The 26,047-nt window shown below is 36.8% G+C and overlaps 1 protein-coding gene and 1 non-coding gene across 2 annotated transcripts in view; both read right to left on the bottom strand.

Annotated features, from left to right (window-relative positions):
- The window catches only part of LOC129397338 (POTE ankyrin domain family member E), a 58,634-nt gene that overhangs the window by 21,626 nt on the left and 10,961 nt on the right, over positions 1–26,047 (bottom strand). Inside the window, exons 2-10 of the mRNA XM_055109398.3 lie at positions 23,484–23,598; positions 23,151–23,324; positions 20,296–20,402; positions 18,846–18,983; positions 16,333–16,403; positions 10,438–10,508; positions 9,009–9,053; positions 7,806–7,972; positions 1,809–1,879 (exon numbers count right to left, since the gene is read on the bottom strand). Of these exons, the coding sequence (XP_054965373.1) occupies positions 1,809–1,879; positions 7,806–7,972; positions 9,009–9,053; positions 10,438–10,508; positions 16,333–16,403; positions 18,846–18,983; positions 20,296–20,402; positions 23,151–23,324; positions 23,484–23,598 (959 nt within the window). The remainder of the gene's footprint in view (positions 1–1,808; positions 1,880–7,805; positions 7,973–9,008; positions 9,054–10,437; positions 10,509–16,332; positions 16,404–18,845; positions 18,984–20,295; positions 20,403–23,150; positions 23,325–23,483; positions 23,599–26,047) is intronic.
- LOC129397364 (U6 spliceosomal RNA) lies at positions 17,511–17,617 on the bottom strand. Its single transcript, XR_008624660.1, has one exon. It is a non-coding gene; the product is annotated as a U6 spliceosomal RNA (small nuclear RNA).

Raw genomic sequence — 26,047 nt, 5'->3', positions numbered from 1 at the left:
TATCAATGAACAAAAAAACAACTCTGGTTCCTACTGTTTTAGCCACTGCTCATCTAGTATTTGCAGTCCAAAGCATTCTACCTGGTAAATTCCCATGGCCCACAGGATAAGAGCTACTCATTTCTATAGTATTAAAAAGTCTATCATAAACTTGCCTTAGCTAAGTATTCACCTCACTCCCAACCTCTGGTGTCTCACACTTTTGGTAATAGCAAAAGTGAACTGCTCAGAAACCCTGCCATGTTCACTCAAGCATCTTGTCTTCTGCACTTGCTGCTCTTCCTCCCAAACGGGCAATCTCATTAGATGTTCCTTCTGGCAAACACACAATCTCACTCCATGTTCCTTCTGCCAAATGTCATTCTTCTGCTTCTTTCCCTGAAAAATTCTTCTCACTCTGCATGCTTACATTAAATCCTGCCTCCTTTCTTTCTAAAGCTTTCACTCCTCATCACATATGTCTGGCACATAATCAATATCACATATAATAAATCATAATTATAAGATTCCAGTGGGCATCTAGCACACAGTAAGCACTGAATAAAGCAGCAAAATAATAAAAATGACAATGATAATAATAACAAGCTCCTGTCTGTGTTTTTGTGTTCTGTAGCCTTAGAAAAACTGCTTAGTATTTAAAAGACATTTGACAGTTATTTGTTAAGTGGACAAGTGAAAACATAAATAAAAATGTTTTCTTTGTAAATTCTGTTGAAAAACCACAGAAATGAAATACAAACACTTCTGTTGTGAGCACCTTAAAGATTAAAACTACATCTATTCCATCTTTGTCTCCTGCAACTTATAAAACCTAACTTACAGAAGCTCTTTGATAAATAGGTAGCTAAATTAAAGGTGTCCTCATACAGTTTGGATTGTACCATGTATTAGGTGTCCACATCCAGGTAGCATACTAGCATTTTTGTTACTGTGAAACATTTTTATATTTTTATTATAATCTGCGACCCTTGCATTGGGCAAATTGTACATTATGACAATCTTTTGGCAAATGGTAGCAGAGCACCTTCTTCTAACAAAATTACTGTTATCATGACAATTAACCAGCCGGTGCAAGAACACCTCTTGTTCCAACAAAGTAAATGCATCTCTTTCAACTTCAAAATAGGAGGAATGAAGTCAGTAATAGTGAGACCTTGTTGGCACAAGCATATGTAACATGACCTGTGCTTCACTGTTCTTTTGTGAACAAACATTCCTTACTTTTACTTTTTAAATCTATGGTAGGACCTCCCAGAGCAGGGCTCCACAACTCCCAGGCCACAGACTGGTACCAATCCATGGTCTGTTAGGAACCACGCCACACAGGAGGAGGTACGCAAGCCAGGGAAGCTTCATCTGTATTTACAGCCACTCCTTATGGCTCATATTACAGCCTCTACTCTGCCTCCAGTCAGATCAGTGATAGCATTAGATACTCATTGGAGCATGAACCCTGTTGTGAACTGCCCATCTGAGGGATCTAGGTTGTGTGCTTCCTATGAGAATCTAATGCCTGATGATCTGTCATTGTCTCACTTTGCCCCCAGAAGGGACCATCTAGTTGCAGAAAAATAAGCTCAGAGCTTCCACTGATTCTACATTATGGTAAGTTGTATAATTATTTTATTATATATTACAATGTAATAATAATATAAAGTAGCACAATAAGTGTAATGTGACTGAACAATCCTGAAACCATCCCCACCTTCCCCCAGCCCATGGAAAGATTGTCTTCCACAAAACCGGTCCCTGGTGCCAAAAAGATTGTGGACAACTGACCTAAAGTAATTCACTATCACAAGTCTTACCTGGGTTGCTGTTTTCAGAAGAGTATTTTGGCATCTGTTTTTCTTTGTAGTCAGAAAGTAATTCACAAATTCTATGTATAAAAATATAACAAATAAAATTACTATTTTAAAATACTGATCTGGAAACTTACCAAATGTAAAATTCTTAGAGTATTTCAAACAATATCAGAATATCAGAACTTAACAGTATTATCCCATCCACTTATGCGTACGTTCTACAAACTTCTCATGAAGCTTCTAATTAAAGAAGAAAAAAAAGTAAGATGAAATACTCATAAATTGAGGGCACTGTGACCCAGTAAATTAACTTGCATTAGCCTGACATAATAGAAAGTGTCCCAACTCTAAATAAGTCCTAGCTCCATAATGAACAGCTATTTGCTCTTGAACAAGCTGCTTCTCTTAGGTTCAATGTCTTCTTCTACAAAGTGAGGACTATGCTGCCTTATTTTACTAGGTTGTTATAATGATTTAACAAGATAACATTTTTTTAAATGCTCAAAGAAATAGTAAAACAATGGAATAATTTGTTCCTAAACTTTATGACTGAAATTATCTTGGAATCCCAAATAAAACCCAGTGCGAATTTTGTTCATAGGTTCTAATATGCAAATGTTGTAGTTTTCAGGAAATGTTATTAAGTCCTAATTTTGCTTCTTAGTTATCCTACTCTTTATGGCTTATAATTCAGGGCATCTCAACTATGTCATAGTTTGTAACTAAATTTTTTCATAAATATCTCGTTAAAGTAGATAATGTGATTGTCCACTATTACGGAGTTGATCAATCACGCCAAGGGCAGAAAAACCAACGGATGTTAAGACCTGACTTGGACCAACGATCCTTCTCTACAGACTCAAACTCTCAGCCAGATGTTTGTTACGATGATGCTTTATATACATGTTCATCTCCAGCTGACATGGGAGATGAAAACCCTACTTTTATTTTTGTTTAGGTTCCACGAAGAAGTTGTAAGTTGGCATTCTCTAATTTTTAACATACATACTAACAATATATTTTGTACACAACACCCCACACGTTATTTGGCTCTGGTGTCATCTCACAGACCACCTTACATGACTATTTTTATTGCGCAAATCACAATTTCAATGTTTTTGTGGCACCCATTCTGCTTTGATTCACACCATTTCCTTAAAGCTACTCAGCAAACAGTCAAATGACCTTCCAGTGACTGCGCAAAATATAGAATGCTTCAAAAATTTGTGTGGCCGCCTTATGCAAGGGCCAGCTCCTTGGGAGGCTGAGGCAGGAGAAATGCATGAACCCACATTGCAATGAACTGAGATCGCGCCACTGCACTCCAGCCTGGGCGATACAGCGAGACTCCATCTCAAAAAAATAAAATAAAATAGTAAAGTTTGCAATTCCTCTGACTCAGTTTACCATAATTACAATTATGATTACTATTAAAGAATAAATAGTGAATAACCACAATATTGGGCTTTTCTCCCTAAATAAAAAAATTAATATAAAGAATGTAGCTTATTACAAAGAGCCAAAACGATTTTAAAAATGCAGACAATTACCAGGCAAAACTGTTAGAAAGAACCATGTCAAACTTTTTTTTTTTTTGAGACGGAGTCTTGCTCTGTCACCCAGGCTGGAGTGCAGTGGCACGATCTCGGCTCACTGCAAGCTCCGCCTCCCGGGTTCATGCCATTCTCCTGCCTCAGCCTCCATAGCAGCTGGGACTACAGGCGCATGCTGCCACACCCGGTTAATTTTTTTGTATTTTTAGTAGAGACGGGGTTTCACTGTTCTCCATCTCCTGACCTCGTGATCCGCCTGCCTCGGCCTCCCAAAGTGCTGTGATTACAGGTGTGAGACACCATGCCCGACCGACGTCAAACATTTTTAAAGTGAGAATCAATCAAACAATATACACAGGATAAACTCCATTCACTTATTTAATAAGTATTTATTAGGTAGCTACATCCAATATGCTAAGCCTTTTTCTAAGCAGTGAAGATATGGTAGTGAAAAATAAAAACCCTATTCATGACAGTGAGAAAAACACACAATAACAACAGACAGATAAGGCAAAATATACGGTATGTTAGAGGAGAAAAACTAAAGCAGGAAAATGAAATGTTTATGTGTTTGAGGGGGAGGGTGGTGGGAAAGTTGAGATGGCCAGAAGAGTCTCTGCTGAGAAAGGTTTTTCTAATACAAAAAACCTTTTAATTGTATATCAAAGACTCTAAGAAACGATGACATAAGGTTAACAGCGTTGATGTCAAGATACAAATAGGTTTGAAGTTAGAGATGATAAATCACTTTGTTTCATTGAACCTTGCCTTGATTACCTTAGAGAGCATTCCTTGTATGCTCCCAATTGCATCTTAAGCATGATGCGTCTGGGTAGTACACGGTTCTTCCTCAGAAAGTGGATGTTCCTTAACGTGTTTCTTTTTACCCTTTGTCTTCTTCTTCTTAGAAAGGCGGTTTTAAATAAAGAACTGAAGGAATGGAAAGAGTTAAGCTAGGAGGATATCTGGGGGAAAAGCATCCCAGACACAGGGAACTGCCAAGCACAGAGGTGTGTCTGGAGTCTTTAAGCACTAGGGGTAGATACGGGATGGCAAGAATTCAGTGTGGCTGAAGCAGAGCAAGGGAGATAACTTTGACCCATACTCAGAGTGAAAAGGAGGCAATCAGAAGTGCTGGGGCAGAGGAATGACACAATTTGACTTATGTTTTAAATTCATCCACTGAGTTAAGAATTGATGAAAAGGGAAGTTTTTAAAAGCCAGGATGATCAATTCCCAGTCTATGACACTCATCTAGACTGCAGATGACAGTGGCTCAGATGTACAAGATATGACTGGCTTCTGGACATATTCTTCAGGTAGACCTGACAAGATTTACTGAAAGATTAGATATGAGGTGTCAGAGGGACAGATGAGTCAAGAATGACACTGACATTTTTGGCACAGCAATTGGAAGAGTTGCCCTTAACCAAAGTAGGAAAGACTACATGAGGTGTAGATTTCAGGAAGGACATCAGTAGCCCAATTTTGGATCTGACAAGTGTGTGATACCCAATAACTAACCAAATAGAGACGTCAAGTAGGCAGGCTGATATAGAAATCTGGAATTAAGGAGAGAGATCTGAGCTGGAGACATACATCTGGAAATCACTAGTATATACACAATAGAAAAAGTCACGAGGGGCCGGGTGCAGTGGCTCACACCTGTAATCCCAACACTTTGTGAGGCCAAGGCAGACAGATCACCTGAGGTCAGGAGTTTGAGACCAGGCTGGCCAACATGGGGAAATGCTGTTTCTACTAAAAATACAAAAATTAGCCAGGCATGGTGGCACACACCTGTAATGCCAGCTACTCAGGAGGCTGAGGCAGGAGAATCACTTAAACCCAAGAGGCAGAAGTTGTAGTGAGCTGAGATCACACCACTGAACTCCAGCCTGGGGGACAGAGTCAAACTCCATCTCAAAAAAAGAAAAAGAAAAAGTCAGGAGAAAGAAGATTGAGGACTGAGCCCTGGGAAACAACAATGTCCAAAAGGAGAAAGATGAGGAGGAGCAAGCAAAACAGACCATGATGAATGGACTAGAAATGCAGGAGGAAAAGCTTGAGGGAGTGAGGTCCTGAAAGCCAACTGAAGACGCCATTAGGGAGGAGACGCCCTCCACTGGCTCAAATATTGCTGACAGATTAAATAAAATGAGGTGTAAGAAAAAATGCATAATTTACAGAAAAAAAATTGTGATAATCTTGAGGAAAAACAATGTTGGAGGACTGCTGAAATTGAAGACGCCGGTGTGAGATTAAGAGTGAATGAAAAGAAAATTTGAGTTCGTGAGTGTGGACAGTTCTTTTAAGGACATCATGCTTAGGAGTCATGACTGAGAATGTTGTAATTTTCTTCCACAGTCATGGAAAAGTAATAGACAAATAGTTTCAAGTTTTATATAACAGGTGTAGTTTTCAAATTTTATATAACAATTATATATTTTAAAGGTTATAAAAATTATACACATGTGGCATTAAAAATGCCAGACTGAGGTGTTAAATTCTTAAAACTATAGAACTAAAAGTCGCCTTGAACATTTCTAGATTACACATAAGCTGATTATCATTTTATTCATGCTTATACATAAAGACCAAGAAATACTAAAAGTTTCAAGGAGAGTATTTCTTGCTTGATAAAATCAGCCAATTCTAGGAAAACTGATACTCATCAAATATACAAAGTAATTGATCACAGCAAAATACTGGGTTCTATTAACAGGAATAAAGTGGGAGAAATGCAGAAAATAATCTTATTTTATAAATGAAATTTTTAAAATTATATGAAGTCACTGTGGAAAAATATGGTGAGGTGAATACTGAAATATATCCTTTTTTCAAAGGAAGGATAATTTCACACATGCAGGGCACTTTTACAAATAAGAGTCACTTCACTTGCAGCACCTTCCTTTTAGCACAAGGGTCAGCAAATTAGCACCTGGGGCCAAATCCAGCCCACTGCCTGTTTTTGTAAGTCAAGTATTTTGGAACACAGCCATGCTTATTCACTTTACAGTCCATAGTGTCAGTTAGCTGGGTGTGATGTTGCACACCTGTGGTCCCAACTAGTAGAGAGGCTGAGGTGGGAGGATCACTAGAGCTCAGAAAGTCAAGACTGCAGTGAGCCATGATCACACAACTGCACTCCAGCCTGGGAAACAGAGTGAGACCCTGTCTCAAAAAAATTAATTTATATAGTCCACAAAGCCTAAAATATTTACTAACTGGCTCTTTGCAGAAAAAGCTGGCCAACTCCTGGTTTAGCAGATGAAAGTTCCTTTGATATATTTTAATAAAAGTTTTACCCAATATACTGAAACGTTTATATTAAATACAGATCCCCATGTACAATCCCTTGGCAATATTCAGATTGAGGGTCCAATATTTCAGCACTCAGTCACTGACAATAAAAATTTAATAACTAGCAATCTTGTTGCTAACAAGGTACAGCGTCAATGTAGCATGTAGCTTCCATTTGCAACACAGGAAATATTACAAGAATTTTAACAAGAACTCTTAAGATGTCATCACTAATGCTTTAAATACACTTTAATTGTGAAATAATCAGTATACTCTAGATCTAACCTCACTTGTAAAAAATGGTTGCATACTACATTAATTTCTGGGTATGAAAATTGAGCTATTTCCTATTGGTAATGATTTACTTTTGATAATGATAATTTCCTATTGATAAGGATCCATCTTTTTGATATAATAATGCCGTAATAAATGTCCCTATACATAAGTATATATGTAACAAATCTACACAAATATCCTTTACATATATTATATATCCTTATTGTTATACATGTGTTTGTGAATATGCTACTAAATTAATGTTCAAAATGTATTTACCACCAGTGTATGAAATGTCTTTTACAATGAAACCATTTCTTTTGCAGCAACACAGATGGAGCTGGAGGCCATTATCCTAAGCAAACTAATGCAGGAACAGAAAACCAAATGCCACATGTTCTTACTCATTAGTGGGAACTAAATAATGAGAACTCATGGACACAAAGAGGAGACTAACAGGCACCAGGGTCTACTTGAAGGTGGAGCGTCGCAGGGGGGAGATGACCAAAAAACTAACTTTTGGTGTTTTGCTTATTATGTGGCTGATGAAATAATCTGCAGTCCAAATCTCCATGATACACTTTACCTATATAATAACCCTGCACATGTACCCCTGAAACTAAAAGAAAAGTTCACTAAAAAGAAAATGCCTTTTCCCTCACATTTGCCAATACTGGTTATTTTTCAAATAAATTAATGACTAGAAAAATGGTAACTCATTGTTCGCTGATTTTCATTTTTCTGATTAACGGGCAAGGCTGAATATCCTAGTAAAACTATAAAATTTGTTCATCATGAATATTAGCCCAAATTAGGGTTAGTTTGACAGCACATAGTTATCTCCTGTTCAATGTTGCCATAGGCTTACCTGTGATACTCTTCACTTTCGTTGTCAGGAAATTGCTGATTTTCAGGTGTTCTGCTCTTCCTTTGAGGAATTAATCCATCATCACCATTGCCAGCAGTGACACCATTAGTCAGGTTTTCTAGTAATCCCACATTATTACTTTCATGCTTCTTCATTTCTTCTTCAACCTTGAGTGGGATATTAAGGATAGTTATCACTTTATTGAATAAAAAGAACCTTTTTAATTGATTCTATCAATTGACTCAGTTTGTCATTATTTTAGTCATTAAAAATATTTCACACTTAAATTTGATCATATATATAGAAATATTATCATATAACTTTAAGATGTAATTATCATATCATTAATATATCACAGAAATTTTTGTAAAGTCTGCTTCATTTCTGTTTCAATGAATGAAACAGAATTTTCCAAAATTCAAAAAGGGCCCTCCTTCGTTTTGTGCTTTTATTCTCAATCACTCTTCAGAATCTTATGTATGTATTTACCCCATTTGACTCATGGGAACACACAAATAAAAAGACAAAGATGCAAAATGTGTCTTCTGTCTTTACCACCTAGATTTTACATTAAACAGTCAGATTCAGAGGATGACACACTGTGTGGCTTCAGGAATAGAAAGGAAGTTTGCCCTTTTCTGCGCTAAGATATTCTTCTCCCCCACTGCCTTTGAGCATTCTTTTTTCATTTGGTTGCTGGGATATCAAAAACATGATGGTGCTCACTGAAAATGGGAGCCAAAGTTTGCCACAACACAAGAAGCAGAGTGAAACTGCTGACGTGCAAGCATGGAATTCCAGAAAATGAGATGCTCCCCAAATTTCACATTGAATAGCCATACAATTTTCTAGCTGGAAGATACACAGAATAAGAAGCTATCTTCTTTAGCCACATTATCTATTGATAATCAGACTAAAACCAAGAAAGATAAAATGATTGGTCCAAAGCTCCTAAAGTGGCATTACCTAGCATTTTATAGCACCATTCAGGATTGTTCCATAATAATCAAAGAATATCTCTAGGGTTTGTATCTCTTGAAAACTCAATGTACAGAATTCTTTCTGAGTTAAATATTAACTTTTTCACTGATGATTTATGCTACTTACATGATAGGATCATGTATGCCTACACTTACTACATTTTGTTAAACAACATAATGTAAAAATCTAATTCAACAGAAACATTTGAATATGAAGGTATACCTCTCTATCACCATCCTTATTTATTTCTGGTTCTTGAGACATTTTCTGCAGAGGCAAAAACAAAAGGTTAATTTGCTTGTTGTGTTTCTGTGATGTCTCCTCTTTTGGAGTGCATGTTTTAAAAAAATTTTATTCTTAACTAATCAAGTATGGACGATGAAAAATTAGAAAATAATTAAAATTAAAATTTAACTGTTAAATAAATAATTAAAATTAACAATTAACTTTTTAATCTATGTTTAGCTACTGCCACATTACTGGCTTCTGACTAACATGTGAAAAATAATTCACCTTAGCCCAAGGAAGAAAAAAAACGTGAACCAGCAAACTTAACTTGGTCACCATTTGTTTGGACTAAACTTAATTTGTTATGTGTTAAATCTACCAAAAATGAATCAGCAGATGATTTATAGTGTTCCAAAACCTTCCTCACTTGAAAAGAGTTTACCTCATGAAACCCTAACTAGTGAGCCCCTACAGTGCACTGAAGTGCTTTTCTAAAAGATTCCTAACTGGATTGTAGGCACCATTTAAATTATTAGGAGCTGAAATCAACACCAAACAGAAAGAGATGCAAATTCTCAAATTTTAATTGAGATTATATACTGTCATATGATAGTGTTATGTATCCAGATTATCTGCTTAAGTCCAGTTCTAATATATTCTAATGTGTACTAATTACAGTGGATAAAGATTGTTTAATAATATGTACTAATTTTCTGCAACTGAAATAAATTAGAATGTTATTGTGTTTGTGCACTAACACCAAAAGGTTCCATTCTGCAAGATATGATTCTTGTAATAGGCAGCTGTGTTGCTTTTACGACCTGGTTCCCTCCCTGAACAGAAACGCTGAGGTCAACGAGAGACCATAAGGCAGAATATATTTTTAACCTTGGTATCAGTGACTGACAATATAAAACTGCAGATTTTCAATCACTGGCCATGATTACTCCTTAACCATGAATCCAGCTCAGGGACCATCAGAGTTACATTGTTCATAATTCTATTGCTTAATAACATAATCCAATAATTAATGTACCTTCTTCATCATGTTCGGGTGTTGTAAAAATAAAAGAACAAAGTTCTGAAATTTGTTTTTGCCTCTATTCCAAAAGGAAAGATTAGCTATAAGCTAATCAAAAAGGCAGATGAGAGTATTTTAAATAAAAATATTATAAGAGTATTTTAAATTTTATAGTGGTTATGTTTTTTAAGTTAAATATCAAATGTTAAATTAGAATCCATTCTTCTGTTGAGATTACTGAATTTATTAAAATAAATTTTAACAATCTATTTAAAAATTCTTTAAAAAATCTATTGATTCTCAAAACCTAGTCTGAAAGGTAATTTCATTTGGACTATCTAATATTATTAAAGCAAAGAAAACAACATTAAATCAAAAATTTAAATTTAAAATTTTCCATGCCTCTGGCTGGCTATTTTCACTGCCTTTGAACCTTTGTGACTCTTCCTCTGATGTCAGCTTTAAGTCTTGTTCTGTTGAGAAATCCATATATTCAGTTAAAATGAACCACTTAGAACAGTTAAAAACTATTGCCTTTATAAAAATAGATTTAAGACAACATTTTATTTCATAAATTGAGTGTTTAGTTTTTCATGAAATAGTTATTTAGGAAATAATTCTCCCAAACTTCAACAAACCACTTGGGGAGACACCTGATGTCATTCACTCACAAATTCATCCACCCAACATAAATGAACAAAACCACCAGAAACACAACTTTAAAATAGAGTAGAAGCATATAAGGTAACACAGTATGTTGTTCTCCACTTCCTAATAGTGAAGCAGTAAATGTAAAGAAAAGGAAATTTAGTTTTAAAGAGAAACAAGTTTTCCTGCACTTAGCTACTCTGACTCTAAGGATAGTAACAAGCAGGGCCCAGGAAAGGTCGTGGTGACCCTGCCTGAGAAGCCAGAGCCCACAGGTATGGGCTCCAGACATCCCAGAGCAAGGTTAAGAAAACAAAATCCTTTACTGTCTCCCCTTCCCCTCAGCATTCATTCAGAGCTGTTTTTACAAATGCATATTATTTGCAAGTTCCTGTTGTCCTTCAATGCAGCTGCAAGGTCATAAGCTATGCTGAGGTTGCAAAACTGTCACTATATGATTAACTGCCTTTGTTCTGCTTCTGTAAGCTTGCCTACATAAGCCAAGCCCTGTCTTTGTTCAGGGCTCAGCTTTCGGATGCAAATCCGCTGAGCTGGTGTGAACCAAAATGAAATCCTCCTGTTTCACCCACTTGGTCTCTCCTGCCTCCTGTTTTCTGCAACAATAGTACCTTACAAATGATTTCAAAAATTACTACTGACACCTTTATTAGTGTACAATGTCTTCCCAATATCTAAAATGTTTCCCTCCACTATTCTGACATATTTATTTTCATTTTCTTTCTTTCTTTTTTTTTTTTTTTTTTGAGCCAGGGTCTTGCTCTGTCACCAGGCTGGAGTGCAGTGGTGCAATCTCAGCTCACTGCAACCTCTGACACTCCCTGGTTCAAGTGATCCTCCTGTCTCAGTCTCCGGAGAAGCTGGGATTACAGGCATGTACCATCATGCCCAGCTAATTTTCGTGTTTTTAGTAGAGACGGGGTTTCACCATTGGCCATGATGGTCCTGATATTTTGACCTTGTGATCTGCCTGCTTCAGCCTCCCAAAATGCTGGGATTAGAGGTGTGAGCCACCACACTTGTCCTTATTTTTATCTTTTAAAACAATGCTATGAGAACGTCTTCCTTGATTCTGCATGTCTTTCCCCAGATAAACAGGTACCTCCTTCTTTGAGGCTGCCTTAGTACTTCACTGATTTTTCTACTGCATCTTTACCACCTGAACTGTACATTATTCCTCCACATGACTGTCCCGTCTGCTCCAAGACTGCAGAGGACAGTCTTGCGCATCATCTTACTCACATTTTACTCAGAAATTTCTTATTGAGTCCTGCTAAATACATGCTAGGCATTAGGGTTTAAAAAGAATTAAAATAAAGCATGTCAGGGATGACTTTTCTAGAAAACATGCCCAAGCAGAGACTTAAATATTGAGACTAGCCAGATTAAAAGGGGTAGAGGGCAGGAAAGGGTGACGGCATGCCACGCAGCAGCAAGAGCAGGAGCGAGGCCTGAAAGAGTGAAAGTATTTGCCTACAATAGAAGGATGAGTGAGTAGGGCATTGCCAGCAACTCAGTAATGCCAGAGAAAGGGCACACAGGGAAAAGGCCTAAAGATGGAGAGTGGGGCAGAAGTCAGATTATGAAAGCCTTATGTGTAATTTTAAGATGCCTGGACATTAATGTTCAAGAGTGGTCCCTGATCCTATCTGCATTTAGATATAGATCACTTTAAATGCCAAAACCAATATTCCTAGTGAACCATTATTCATTAAGACAAGGTGACAGATAGCTCATGTGGACACAGCTGAGATGATACTATGTAGCAAATTCTCAGTAATTCTCATGAACACTTGGAAAGTCAATTCTATAAGAAGTCAGAGAAATTATAATAAATCACTTAATACTTGGTTTGGGAAGGTGCTTTCTAAAGTTATAGTGCCTATGAATTTAACTAATAATTGTGAATTTAGAGCTGTGACAATAAAGCAAAGAAACCACATTGTGTTTGAGTCAGCAATCTTTAGATTTCTATCCAGTCTTCCTACCCAGTCCGTAAATTCTAACTATAATCCTGGTACTCACTCTGAAGTTTATGTTAAATACTAGCCTATACAAAAAACACTCTTTCTCTTTTTTCATTTTGTTATTTATATATTGCTTTGTTTAAAGAAAGAACACAAAAATGCCCTGCTAAAGGGATTCTGTTTGGTTGCAGGCTGCAAGCGGGGAAAAAATCAAAGTGTATTTTGCCGAAAATGATTATTTAGAAGTCAGAACTATGACATGAAGTCAAGCAGGGCACTCTAGGACTGAATTTGCTGTGCTGCCTTCATATGCTCCTTGCTCGCTCTTTTCTGGCAGCTGTGACTCACACAGGTCATGGAGAGTATCATTCCCTAAAAGGAACAACTCCGATATTCATCTTTATCCATTAAGTTCATCTGTCCCATTCTATGTCTGTGGATGCTAACTTCTGATCATTGATGGTGATACACATGGACATTTATCATCAACTTCCAGATTCTTGGATCTTTGACAAGTCTTATTAGTGAGAGTCAAACTAGTAGGATGTGAGTTATAAATGCTGGTTATCCAATTACCTACTCAAAATATCCTACATGAATTTTCCATTAAACGTGCATAGAAAAACATTAGTCATTCCTGCTGACCTGCTGCTCTTTGCTCTTCGGTATTCACCAGAAAATTTCCTCCTTCGTCCTCACATCCAGGTTAAATACTACTGTACAACCTGGAAACCTGTAAATTATCTGACATTTCTCTCTGTCCCCCAAGCCTTTCTCATTCAATTATCACTAAATCATATTGACGATACCTCTCTTCTGCCTCTGCTTTATATTCCCACGGCCACTGGGAACACAAACATTTACAAAATGGCTTTTATTTTTAAAAAAGCCTGCCAACTATTAATGTTATTTCTTACATGAAAAAAAATTAAGCAAAACAAATGAAAAAAGCATAACACCAAAAAAACAAAGGCCAACATATTAAAACAAGTAGTTGAGATTCCTAACTTTATGTATTTCACTAAGGACGGGTGAAAACCTTGTAATACATTCATGCTACTCCAAGGATGTATGACAAGGAAACTATAGCTGACTACTGCAAAAACTTCCTTTGTCTCCTGGTTTCTTTACATGGTAAAGAACCTTCCATCAATCCCAGCAAACTATAGGCAACAGGCCAAATCCAATCTGCATTATGGTTTTGTAAATAAAGTTTTATAGGAGCTCAGTCATGCCTGTTTGCTTACATACAATCATGGTGGCTTTCACACTATAACAGCAGACAACAGCAGGGTTAAGTAGATATGACAGAGACCACATAGTCTAAAATATTTCCCACCTGGCCATTTACAGAAAAAGCTTGCTAACCCGTTTTACACCATAACCAGAATGCCTTAATACTCAAATTTAATCTTGTGACTCCCCTGCTCAAATTTCTCCAATGAGCCCCTCCAGCACACATTGTTGGCTCCCTATCAATAGCCATTCCTTATTCTTTCTTGAAGAAGAAATCCAAGTCTATTGGGATATTTATGATCCCAATCCCCCTCCTCAGCCTCAGAAACAGAAATGTTTATTCTAAGCTAATCAGGTATTTACCTTCCCAGTGCCTGGTTTGGGAATAAGCATGTGGTGTGACCCAGCCAGTGAAATGTTACAGGAAGCCCCTTGCATGCTTCTAAGTTTTCTCCCTGTTTAAAAGACACATGTGAAGAAAAGCAGCCCTTGCGATGTTGTGTTGTGAGAACAAGATGTTTGGAGCTGCTGCGGATTAGCCAACCATGAAAGGAGACGTGAATAAAACACTGTCAACAGCACAGCTGAAAGAGGGAAAAGTGGGATCCTAGGATATCAATGAACAACCAAAACAACTCTAGTTCCTACTGTTTTAGCCACTGCTCATCTAGTATTTGCAGTCCAAAGCATTCTACCCAGTAAATTTCCCATGGCACACAGGATAAGACCTACTCATCTCTATAGTATTAAAAAGTCTATCATAAACTTGCCTTAGCTAAGTATTCACCTCATTCCCAACCTCTCGTATCACACACTTTTGGTACTAGCAAAAGTGAACTGCTCAGAAACCCTGCCATGTTCACTCAAGCATCTTGTCTTTTGCACTTGCTGCTCTTCCTCCCCAACAGGCAATCTCATTAGATGTTCCTTCTGGCAAACACACGACCTCGCTGCATGTTCCTTCTGCCAAACATTCTTCTTCTGCTTCTTTACCTAGAAAAATTCTTCTCTCTCTGCATGCTTACCTTAAATCACACCTACTTTTTTCCAAAACTTTCATTCCTCATATGTCTGGCACATAATCAATATATAATAAATCATAATTATAAGCTTCCAGTGGGCATCTAGCACACAGTAAGCACTGAATAAAGTAGTAAAATAATGAAAATGACAATGATAACAAAAAGCTCCTGTCTGTATTTTTAATTGTTTGTGGTCTATAGCATTAGAAAAATGGTTACTATCTAAAAGACATTTGATAGTTATATGTTAAGTGGACAAGTGAAAACATAAATAGAAATGTTTTCTTTGTAAATTCTGTTGAAAAAGCACAGAAATGAAATGGAGACAGCTCTATTATGAGCACCTTAAAGATCAAAACTACCTCTATTCCATCTTTGTCTCCTGCAACTTATAAAACCTAACTTACAAAAGCTCTTTGATAAATAGATGGCTAAATTAAAGGTGTCCTCATACAGTTTGGACTATATAATGTATTAGGTGTCCACAACCAGGTAGCATACTAGCATTTTTGTTAGTGTGAAACGTTTTTCTGCTTTTATTATAATCTGCTGAGCCTAGAGTTGGGCAATTTGTATATTTATTATGACAATCTTTTGGCAAATGGTAGCAGAGCATCTTGTCCTAACAAAATTACTGTTATGATGACAATTAACCAGCAGGTAGAAGAACACATCTTGTTCCAACAAAGTAAATATATCTCTTTCCAACTTCAAATGAGGAGGAATGAAGTCAATAATAGTGAGACCTTATTGGGACAAGCATATGTAACATGACTTGTGCTTCAGTGTTCTTTTGTGATCAAAAATTCCTTACTTTTACTTTTTTATCTATGGTAGGACCACGCAGAGCAGGGGTCCTCAACTCCCAGGCCACACACTCATACCAGTCCATGGACTATTATGAACCACACCACACAGGAGGAGGTGAGCAGCAGGCAAGCCAGGGAAGCTTCATCTGTATTTACAGCCACTCCCTATGGCTCATATTACCGCCTGTACTCTGCCTCCAGTCAGATCAGTGATAGCATTAGATACTCATTGGAGCATGAACCCTGTTGTGAACTGCCCATCTGAGGGATCTAGGTTGTGTGCTTCGTATGAGAATCTAATGCCTGATGATCTGTCACTGTCTCACTCTGCCCCCAGATGAGACCATCCAGTTGCAGAAAAATAAGTTCAGAGCTTCCACGTATTCTACATTACGGTAAGTTGTGTAATTATTTCATTATATATTACAATGTGATAATAATATAAAGTAGCACAATAAATGTAACATGATTGAATAATCCTGAAACCATTCCCACCTTCCCCCAGCCCATGGAAAAATTGTCTTCCACAAAACCGGTCCCTGGTGTCAAAAAGGTTGGGGACAACTGACTAAAGTAATTCACTATCACAAGTCTTACCTGGATTGCTGTTTTCAGAAGAGATTTTTAGCATCTGTTTTTCTTTGTAGTCAGAAAGTAACTGGCAAATTCTATGTATAAAAATGTAATAAACCAAATTACTATTTTAATACTGATATAAAAAAATACTTACCAAATGTAGAATTATTAAGAGTATTTCAAACAATATCAGAATATCAGAACTTAATAGTATTATCCCATCCACTTATGAGTACATTCTACAAACTTCTCTTTAAGCTTCTAATTAAAGAAGAAAAAAATGTAAGGTGAAATACTCATAAATCGAGGGCACTGTGACCCAGTAAATTAGCTAGCATTAGCATGACATACTAGAAAGTGTCCCAACTCTGCATAAGTCCTAGCTCCATAATGAACAGCTATTTGTTCTTGGACAACTTGCTTCTCTTAGGCTCAATGTCTTCTTCAACAAAGTGAGGACTTTGCTGCCTTATTTCACTAGGTTGTTATAAAGATTTAACGAGATAACATTTTTTAAATGCTCAGAGAAATAGTAAAGCAATGGAATAATCTGTTCCTAAACTTTATGACTGAAATTATCTTAGAATCCCAAATAAAACCCAATGCGTATTTTGTTCATAGGTTCTAATATGCAAACGTTGTAGTTTTCAGAAAATGTTATTAAGTCCTAATTTTGCTTCTCAGTTGTCCTACTCTTTATGGCTTATAATTCAGGGCATCTCAACTATGTCATAGTTTATAACTAAATTTATTCATAAATATCTCATTAAAGTAGATAATGTGATTGTCCACTATTACGGAGTTGATCAATCATGCCAAGGGCAGAAAAACCAATGGATGTTAAGACCTGACTTGGACCAACGATCCTTCTCTACAGACTCAAACTCTCAGCCAGTAGATGTCTGTTAGGATAATGCTTTATATTGATGTTCAATTCCAGCTGACATGGGAGACCAAAAGTCTACTTTTATTTTTTTTTAGTTTCCACGGAGAAGTAGCAAGCTGACATTCTGTCATTTTCGACATACATACTAACAATATATTTTGCACCGAACATGTTATTCAGGTCTAAGTCATCTCATAGACCATCTTACATGACTATTTTTGCAGCACAAATCACAATTTCAATATTTTGGTGGCACCCATTTTGCTTTGATTCACACTATTTCCTTAGAGCTAGTCAGCAAATAGTCAAATGACCTTCCAGTGACTGCTTCAAAGATTTGTGCTGCCTACTTATGCAGAAGCCATGCTAACTTTCCCCGTATTGTTCCAATTTTAGGATATGTGCCGCCGAAGCAAGCACAAAGCCCTACTTTTACACATGATTAGTGATGAGTCATGGACAAGGCTTGGCTCTGTTAAGTCCAACTAACCTACTTGAGATTCTGAGAATTCTCTTCAATGGCTTCCTGTGAGCTAGAATTTGAAAATATTTTAAAATCTTGAGCTAGAGATGGAAGTAGCTTGGACAATTTTCATTATCATGTAAATCCGATCACTCAAGGGGCCAACGACAGCTGGGAGCCACTGCTCAGGGCAAGGTTCATATGGGACTTTCTACTGCCCAACGTTCTATACAGGCTATAAAGGTGCCTCACAGTACAGATCTGGTAGCAAAGAGGAAACAAACACTGATCTCTTTCTGCCACATTATTTGAACCCCTCTCACCCTTTAGAACAAGCCCACCTAACATCTGCCAGAGAAAAGACCAACAGCCTCAAAGGATCTCTTACCATGAAGGTCTCAGCTAATTCCTGGCTAAGATGTGGGTTCCACATTAGGTTCTGAATATGTGGGGAAGGGTCAATTTGCTCACTTTGTGTGCGGATAAAGTCAGGATGCCCAGCGGCCAGAGCAGGGGGCTGGTGCTCTGGGAACAATGGCTGAGCATATAAGCATAAGTATGGGAATTAAAAAACATCAAAGTCACTGTATGAATCGCCATGAAGACTTGAGGGATCTGAATCTACTAATTCATCTTAAGGCAGCAGGACCAGTTTGAGTGGCCACAAAGCAGCTACAGAATCAACGGAAACAACAGAATGATTGCAATGTCTTTTTTTCTCCTCCTTCTGACTTGATAAAAGGGACTGTCTTCCTTGGATTTAGTGAACCCCTTCGGTTCTTGAAAAATTCAAGGAGTATGTAGGACATAGTCCCCAGAAGACAGTACAAGACTTTCCGCTAAACTGGACATTTCAAGACCCAAATAACTAATCAGAAAAATTAAAGATGTGACACTATTTTTTATCCCATGCATAGGTGTTACACTTGGATCAAATGAACAATGCTGGGATCTCTAAGGATAAAGATCTTAAAAGTCCTGAGATAAAGAATCCCGCACCCATTGGTACTTCTAACTTGTCTTGCTTTTTGTCTGATTTCTGGCTGATGCAGGGGACTAACTCACTGCCACGCGAAAACTACCTGAACCAAACTATGACATCTCACCTGATATGTAAGATGCAACTGTTATAATTATTTTAAACCTCAATTCAGCATTAACTAGCCTTTTAATGTAAGCACTTACACATGATGATGACTAGAAACAGCATACTCTCTGGCCGTCTGTCCAGATAGATCTTGAGAAGATACATCAATATTTTGCTCAAGTAGAAGGCTGACTATACTTGCTGATCCACAACATACAGCAAGTATGAGAGCAGTTCTAAAATGACAGAGATAGGAACTGTAATAAAGTTATTTTTAAAGCTAATTTGATACACTTTACCAATGTAACATCTTGCCTGTCTGTGCAGAATCAAACATTTACATGCACTAAAAGACATAAGCATCTTGAGTGCTCAAGTGTTCATCTTTGTAAAATACCACAAAGGTTAAAAGGAAGGGACAAAAAAAAACCCTCTTATCTCAGTGGGGTATTGCATAGCAGAAGCTACTAATTTAACATCCTTTGATGGGCAAGAAACAATGTTAGGGCCACTTATCTGAAGTGGACAAAGATTTAAGTGAAGAGTTCGTCACAGCTTCCCTAGACTGATATGCTGTAATACAAAATCAGCTAGGGGGTAAGAGAAATAAGAGCTCTCTGCATGCTGAAAGCAGTAATAATAACAATGGTAAGAATAGTAGTCATAGGAGTTTCAGTTAATGGTGCCAATAACCATGTGTTAGGCACTGAATTAAATCCTACATTTATCTTTCTTACTTATGCACAGCCAACTTTGAAGGATATATTCTCCTACTTTTCATATATGACAACACATTTGGTGGTAAATAACATCCCCAAGGTCACACACCTAGCAAGTAAGAAAGTTAGGAATTAACCCAGTCTTGTGTGAATCCAAAGCCTAGCTCTTTTCTCTTTATCACCCACCTACATCTTGCCTTCATTAAAGGAAAAGTGTATCCACTTAAAACTATCTTCACTCCCTCTCTCCATACCAATTAAAACTAAAAACACCAAAATACACTGGAAATAAAAAAGGAAAAAAGCTGTTGAACCCACAGTATGTGGGAACAGCAATTAATTGTCATGTAGGGATAAGCTAACATTAATATTCTTCAAAGAAAGCAACTTAAAGCAGAGTCATAGAAAAGACAAAAGGATTTTCAACCCCTATTTATGTTTAATACAGCATATTTAGTGGAAAAGCATGAAGACACAGAGGTTAAAAACTATTAGAAAGGGTTAAGAAGTTCAATACTGAGTCATAAAGTAAACTAAAAGTTAAAGTTCAAACTTCATAAAATTAATATGAAATGCCTTTAGCTAACATAAGATCATATAACCAAAAATGTCACATAACAAATAACATCAGTCAATATAATGAGAAGACGAATCCTACTAAAACTGTTCTTTATGTTGCCCAGTCCAAGTAATTGTTTTTCTGCCTAACTGATTTGTGTTGATACTGATCACTACATCCCAGTAAGTATACATTAATCTTTTAATTTAATATTTATGACTTGAGTGACTGCTATCCATCTAGAACACAGATTAAAAGAAAGAACTATACCTTCCATATCTATCCAGCGCATTTAAATTCGCTTTTTTCTTGATTAAAAATTTCACCACTTGCTGTTTTTGCTCATGTACACCAAGTAGCAGGGGTGTGAGGCCATGCTGTAAAACAATATAAAGCAAAAACCTATGTAATTCAAAAAAGTACATATTCCTCAACCCAAGTGGAAACTTTATATAAGATCTTATGGACTTACACGCATAGAAAGTAAATAAAATGCAGTCGCTTCCTTCTCACCCTTCTGTGCTTTCCCACATGCTGCTCCTTCCCTTGGAAACACCCCTTCTCTGCCTCACCACAGTAACTCTAATCATCTCAAAAACTCACTTGAAACATTTACTGCTTCCAAGGCTCTTTGCTTCTAACTCAGCATTTGGCATGGTGTTATTGGATGGTAATATTTTTCCCATCTAAACAAAGAGCTCCTTGAGGGCAGGGGCTGTATCTTTTGTCTCTATATCCTCAACCCTAAGATAAATTGTGTATAAAGCAAGAATCTGCATGTAAAGTATTTCTTTAGTTTCATGTTTTACCAAAAGTTCAACCTCCAACATACAACAAAAATTGCTATTAAAACTCATACTGCCCATTTGAAAAAATTTTCCAACATTTATTTAAAATCTATTTGTATTTAATTTTCCCAGATTAACTAAATCATCAGTTCATAGGACTACTGAAACTAAATTAACAGAATTCCTATCTGTATTCTTAATAACTCCATGGTTTTTAGTGTTTAAAACTGCCATTCTGATTATGCCAAAGCTCTACATACTAAAGAGACACACTGGATAGTCCATAATACAGCATCAATTGACAAAAACCGGTTTAGAATTTGCTACAATTCTAATTGAGAAAACTCTGCTCTAACGACTTACTGACCTAAGCACTTGAATGACTGAACAAAGAGACACAAAATCCTGAGAGGGCCACTCACAGCAAATTTCTAAAGACCTTCTGAATGGCAGTGAATAACTGATGGTAGGAAGGAAAAGGTATTATTTTGTAAGCTGATACATACTACCAATAATATTCATTTTAATGTCTCAGTCACAGAGATAAAAGTCAGACTAGGCCAGGAATGGTGGCTCACACCTGTAATCCTAGCATTTTGGGAGGCTGAGGTGGGTGAATCGCTTGAGCCCAGGAGTTCAAGATCAGCCTGAGAAACATAGCAAAAACCTCATCTCTACTGAAAAATAAAAAAACAAAAAACTGAGGTTGGAGGACCATCTGAGCTTGGGGAGGTCGAGGCTGCAGGGAGCTGTGATCACACCACTGCACTCCAGCCTGGGAAACAGAGTGAGACCCCATCTCAAAAAAAAAAAAAAAAAAAAAAGTCAGATTAATGTTATTGGAAAGGAAAGATTTAAAGAAATAAGCACATATCCAACTCCAACTCTTGTAGAGATACCTTAAGTTTCTGAGACATAAGAATTTACATATTACATTTATGTATTCAGTGGTTCTTAAGCAGGAGTGTTTCCAGATTTTGAGAAAACTGTTGTTGTTGTTGTTGTTAGAGACAGGGTCTCATTATGTTGACCAGGCTAGACTCAAACTCCTGAGCTCAAGCAATCCTCCCACCTCAGCCTCCCTAGCAGCTGGGACTACAGCCACGTACCACCATGCCTGGCTTCAACGAAACATTTTCATATATACATATTCAGGCTTTATTAGACTTACTGTATCAAAATATTCAGAAAAAGCCTAGACTTGTTGATTATTTAAAAATTTTCCTCAGGTTACTGGGATGCACAATTCTAGCTGAAAGCTAGTACAACAGACAATTACTTCAGTCTCATTTCTCACCCATATGACCAATTCCCTTTCTCATTTGAAGATTTGGCCAAAAAGAGTAAGGAGTAGGAGAGAGACCCATTTGCTGAAAATACCACATGATTTTCCCCGGTAAGAGAACAGGGTCTAGTAAACTCAAAATCCAACTTGATCTTGTTACTTATTTATCTTCCACCTTCCCATCCAGACACTCTAGACTTGAAAGCAGAGCTGAGACTCTAATTGGCCATTTCTACCAGAATAGGATACTAAGTCAGTTAATTACTTGATATTCCCTCTGCTCAAGGGTTTCCCCTTACATTACCACCTATTCACTGCCAATCTGGTTCCTCAGAGGCCTCCTAAAATTGATCTCTATTCAGTTTACAACCCACTAACTCCCTCTCCCAAACTGAAAACTGTCATTCTCTAAAATTGAAGAGAACCTTGTCTCACCATACAAAGGTAACAAATCAATCAACAACAACAACACACACACACACACAACCTCTTCATGGTCTTTTCCCTCTATTACCTAATTTCCAAATTGGCCTTGATATTTCTGATTGCTCTCTTTTTCGCTTTCCACTTCTGCCACATGAGCAATCAGAAATATCTTAAGCGTTGCCACTGACAGGCGCATCACCTCGTATCTATTACTGTTTTTTAGGAACTTGCCAAAGGAGCAGGATCTCTATTCACTGAAACACGTTTAAGTTTTCTTGGAGTTTTCATGTAAAACCTATTTCGGAGCAAATTTTGCCATTTTACATTCATTAGGGGGAAAAAATCCTAGGAGGGAAAAATTTAAAAATAGTATTATCTTTTACAAATTCAGTGTTTTCAAAAAAAAGTATTTACCACGAGTGCATTGAAAAAAAAAACTGTACCCTCTAATGCTTCTTTGAAAGTAACAATATTTAAAATGAAGTCTTAGATAATTAGGTCATTTCAAAATATTTTCATTCAGGTTATGCTTGAGCTTCCAAATATGGAAGACTGGCCCTTACACAGGTCAGTGTTAAAAATGAATGCTTTTCAGTATTTTGAAGATAAAATTGGTAGATCTATACCTTGTTTTTTGATTCGATATCAGCACCGTATAAGAGCAGTGCTTTGGCCATTAATTTATCTTCATTGTAGATAGCGTAGTGTAGAGTGGTATTTCCATACTCATCTGGAATATTTGGATCAGTGCCATGTTCCAGCAACATTAACGCACATTCATCTTCCTGGCATTGTACGGCCTGTCAGTATTAGACCAAAAACAAATTACAAATCCTAGGAATTCAAAATAACATTCCACAGCTTTCACCACCTAGTTATATTTAAAGGAGAAAACTCATTTTTATGCTATGTATTGAAATCAAACCCACCTCACACTGATATAGTTGGCTACTGCGTACCTTTATCAGAGCTGTCCTCTTTTTGTTGTCAAGGACATTAAGTTGACATCGTCTGTCCAGCAGGAGTTTTACTACTTCTGAATTCCCATTGGCAGAGGCCAGATGTAGAGCAGTCCTATGAGAGTAAGAAGACTTTTTAGGAAATTGTAGTGCACTAGCTACAGCCATAGCAATGACTCATGTAATTGCAAACACTGAATAGCCTGCTATTACTCTGCCTTCAAAACAAACATTTAACTTTCCCATGAAAAAAGCACACTATTTATTATCTCTCATTGCTCGCTGTATTAATGAAAGGGCAGCCTATATGAATACAAAGAGCATAGCCCTTGGATGACATTCAACGTGGGCTGGAATCCTACTTGAAGCTCTGTCACTTCCTGGCTGTTGCTTAGCCTTTTGGCGTCTCAGTTTCCTCATCAATAAAATAGGAATGAAAATAGTAGCTTTCTCACAGGAAACCACTCTAATGCTTAAATGAGACTCTGCACAAAAGATATAGAATAGTTCCTAACACAAATAACAGCTCAATAATTGTTAGATATTATAATTTTTACTGATACCACTAAAGACAACATTTGAATTAACTGAGATGATACAATTATACCTACACTTTGAGGTGTGTTTTAAATATTACAGCTAACATTGTATTTTAGTGATTCTAAGATGATCATTGTCTCCATGTTGTCTCCACTGAAATACCACTTACAATTCATGATTTACTATAATTGGCGGCATTTAAATAATTCTCTTATTGAGGCATAAAATAATGGGGCATCACACAATCCCTGGTGCCTTACATGAAGTAGAATATGTTACAACAGGTCCGGGGCGGTTCCAGTCAGATGACCAGCATTTAGATAAATTTTAGTTCTTAAAAGAACTATGGAATAAGAAAGCTGAGGCGAAAACAAAAATAAATTTCTAAAATAAACCAATTCTTACTTTGGTTTTCAATAAACTTTAAGCCAAAGAAAACTTGGAATTCAAATGAATAGCATGGGCTCATTTTTTTCAATACTTAGATTTATACAATATATCTACATCAGGTATTTCCAATCATTCATATTAGGATTTAAGACTGTTATAAATTTTCTCTTTTTAAAACAGAATTATGAAACGATTTGTGGAGCTTTTTTCAACTTTTACATTCAGGGGTACATGTGCCAGATGTGCAGGTTTGTTACATAGGTAAACGTGCGCCAAAGGGGTTGGTTGTACAGATTATTACCCAGGTGTTAAGCCCAGTACCCATTCATTCTATTTCCTGCTTCTTTCCCTCCTCTCACCCTCCACCCTCTGATAGGCCCCAGTGTGTGTTGCTTCCCTCTAGGTATCTGTGTGTTCTCACCATTTAGCTCCCACCTATAAGTAAGAACATGCAGTATTTGGTTTTCTCTTCCTATGTTAGTGTGCTAAGGATAATGGCTTTCAACACCATCCATGTCCCTGCAAAGGACATGCTCTCGTTCCTTCTTTTATGGCTGCATAGTATTCCATGCTGTTTATGTACCACATTTTAGTTCTTAAAACAACTAAAACAGTCTTTATCCAAGACCTCTAAATTTTCAAAAGGGCAGTTAAGGGTTGTCTTTTACTATTTTCTACCTTCAGAAATGCTTCTGTTTGAAAGGAGGGAGGAAAAGCTCCAATTGAGATTAAGTCCTAATGCCACAATTTTAAATCTCTCAGCTTGCTCACGCCCAGCAGATAAACATGAAGTTTTCAAAGATGGAAGGATCTTGAGAGATAGTAGAATACGCCTGCCACATAATAGGTGTCTGGCTTATGTCTGATGACTAAATGGATTGAAAGAATGGATGAACACAGCTTGGGAGTTCAATATTTTTAAAGAAAACTCCTATAGAGTAGTGCAATACATTTCCAATAGTAATAATCATTTATATTTGCTATTTTAATTTTCATAAATATATAACAACTAAAATGATTAATTCATACTTTTTACATGTTTATATATAGTGAAAAGATAATTATGTAATAAAATGTATATACAATAAAATCTACAGGAACAGGTAAACACAATCCCTCTACTTCTGAAGAGGGTAAAAGTTCACGGAAGATAGCCAACAACAGACAGAAAAATAAATAATAGAATGTGAGAAATTATTTGCATCTATGCAAGAAGCATATTCCTTCTCTTCCCAAGGATTATTGCATTACTAATGAACCTTAACTAAAACTTCAGATGTTCATTGCAGAAATCACAGGTAAGAGAAAGGGAAAAACTTCACTTACAAATCCCCAGAAACAAGTTTGATTATATTTTCTACATATTTTCAGCTAACACGAGCAGATTCTGTTCATGTATATGTGTAACCAACTGATTTTTTTCTCACTTGTTATAGCAAAGTACATCTTTGCATGTCGACATATCTCTGTATCTACTGACAACCTCAATTGTTACATATTATTCCATCCTATGGATGCACTGAAATTTGTCCATGAAATCTTTACGTGGGTTCTTCTAAATACACTGCTATTTTAATCAATACTAAGAAAAACAGACCTCTATTTGGTAAAGATATTTCAGTATAATGGAATTG

Source organism: Pan paniscus, chromosome 13 (assembly GCF_029289425.2).
Source record: "Pan paniscus chromosome 13, NHGRI_mPanPan1-v2.0_pri, whole genome shotgun sequence".
NCBI lineage: Eukaryota > Metazoa > Chordata > Mammalia > Primates > Hominidae > Pan > Pan paniscus.
The sequence above is the reverse complement of the archived record's forward strand: the minus strand, read 5'-3'. Positions and strand labels throughout refer to the sequence as shown.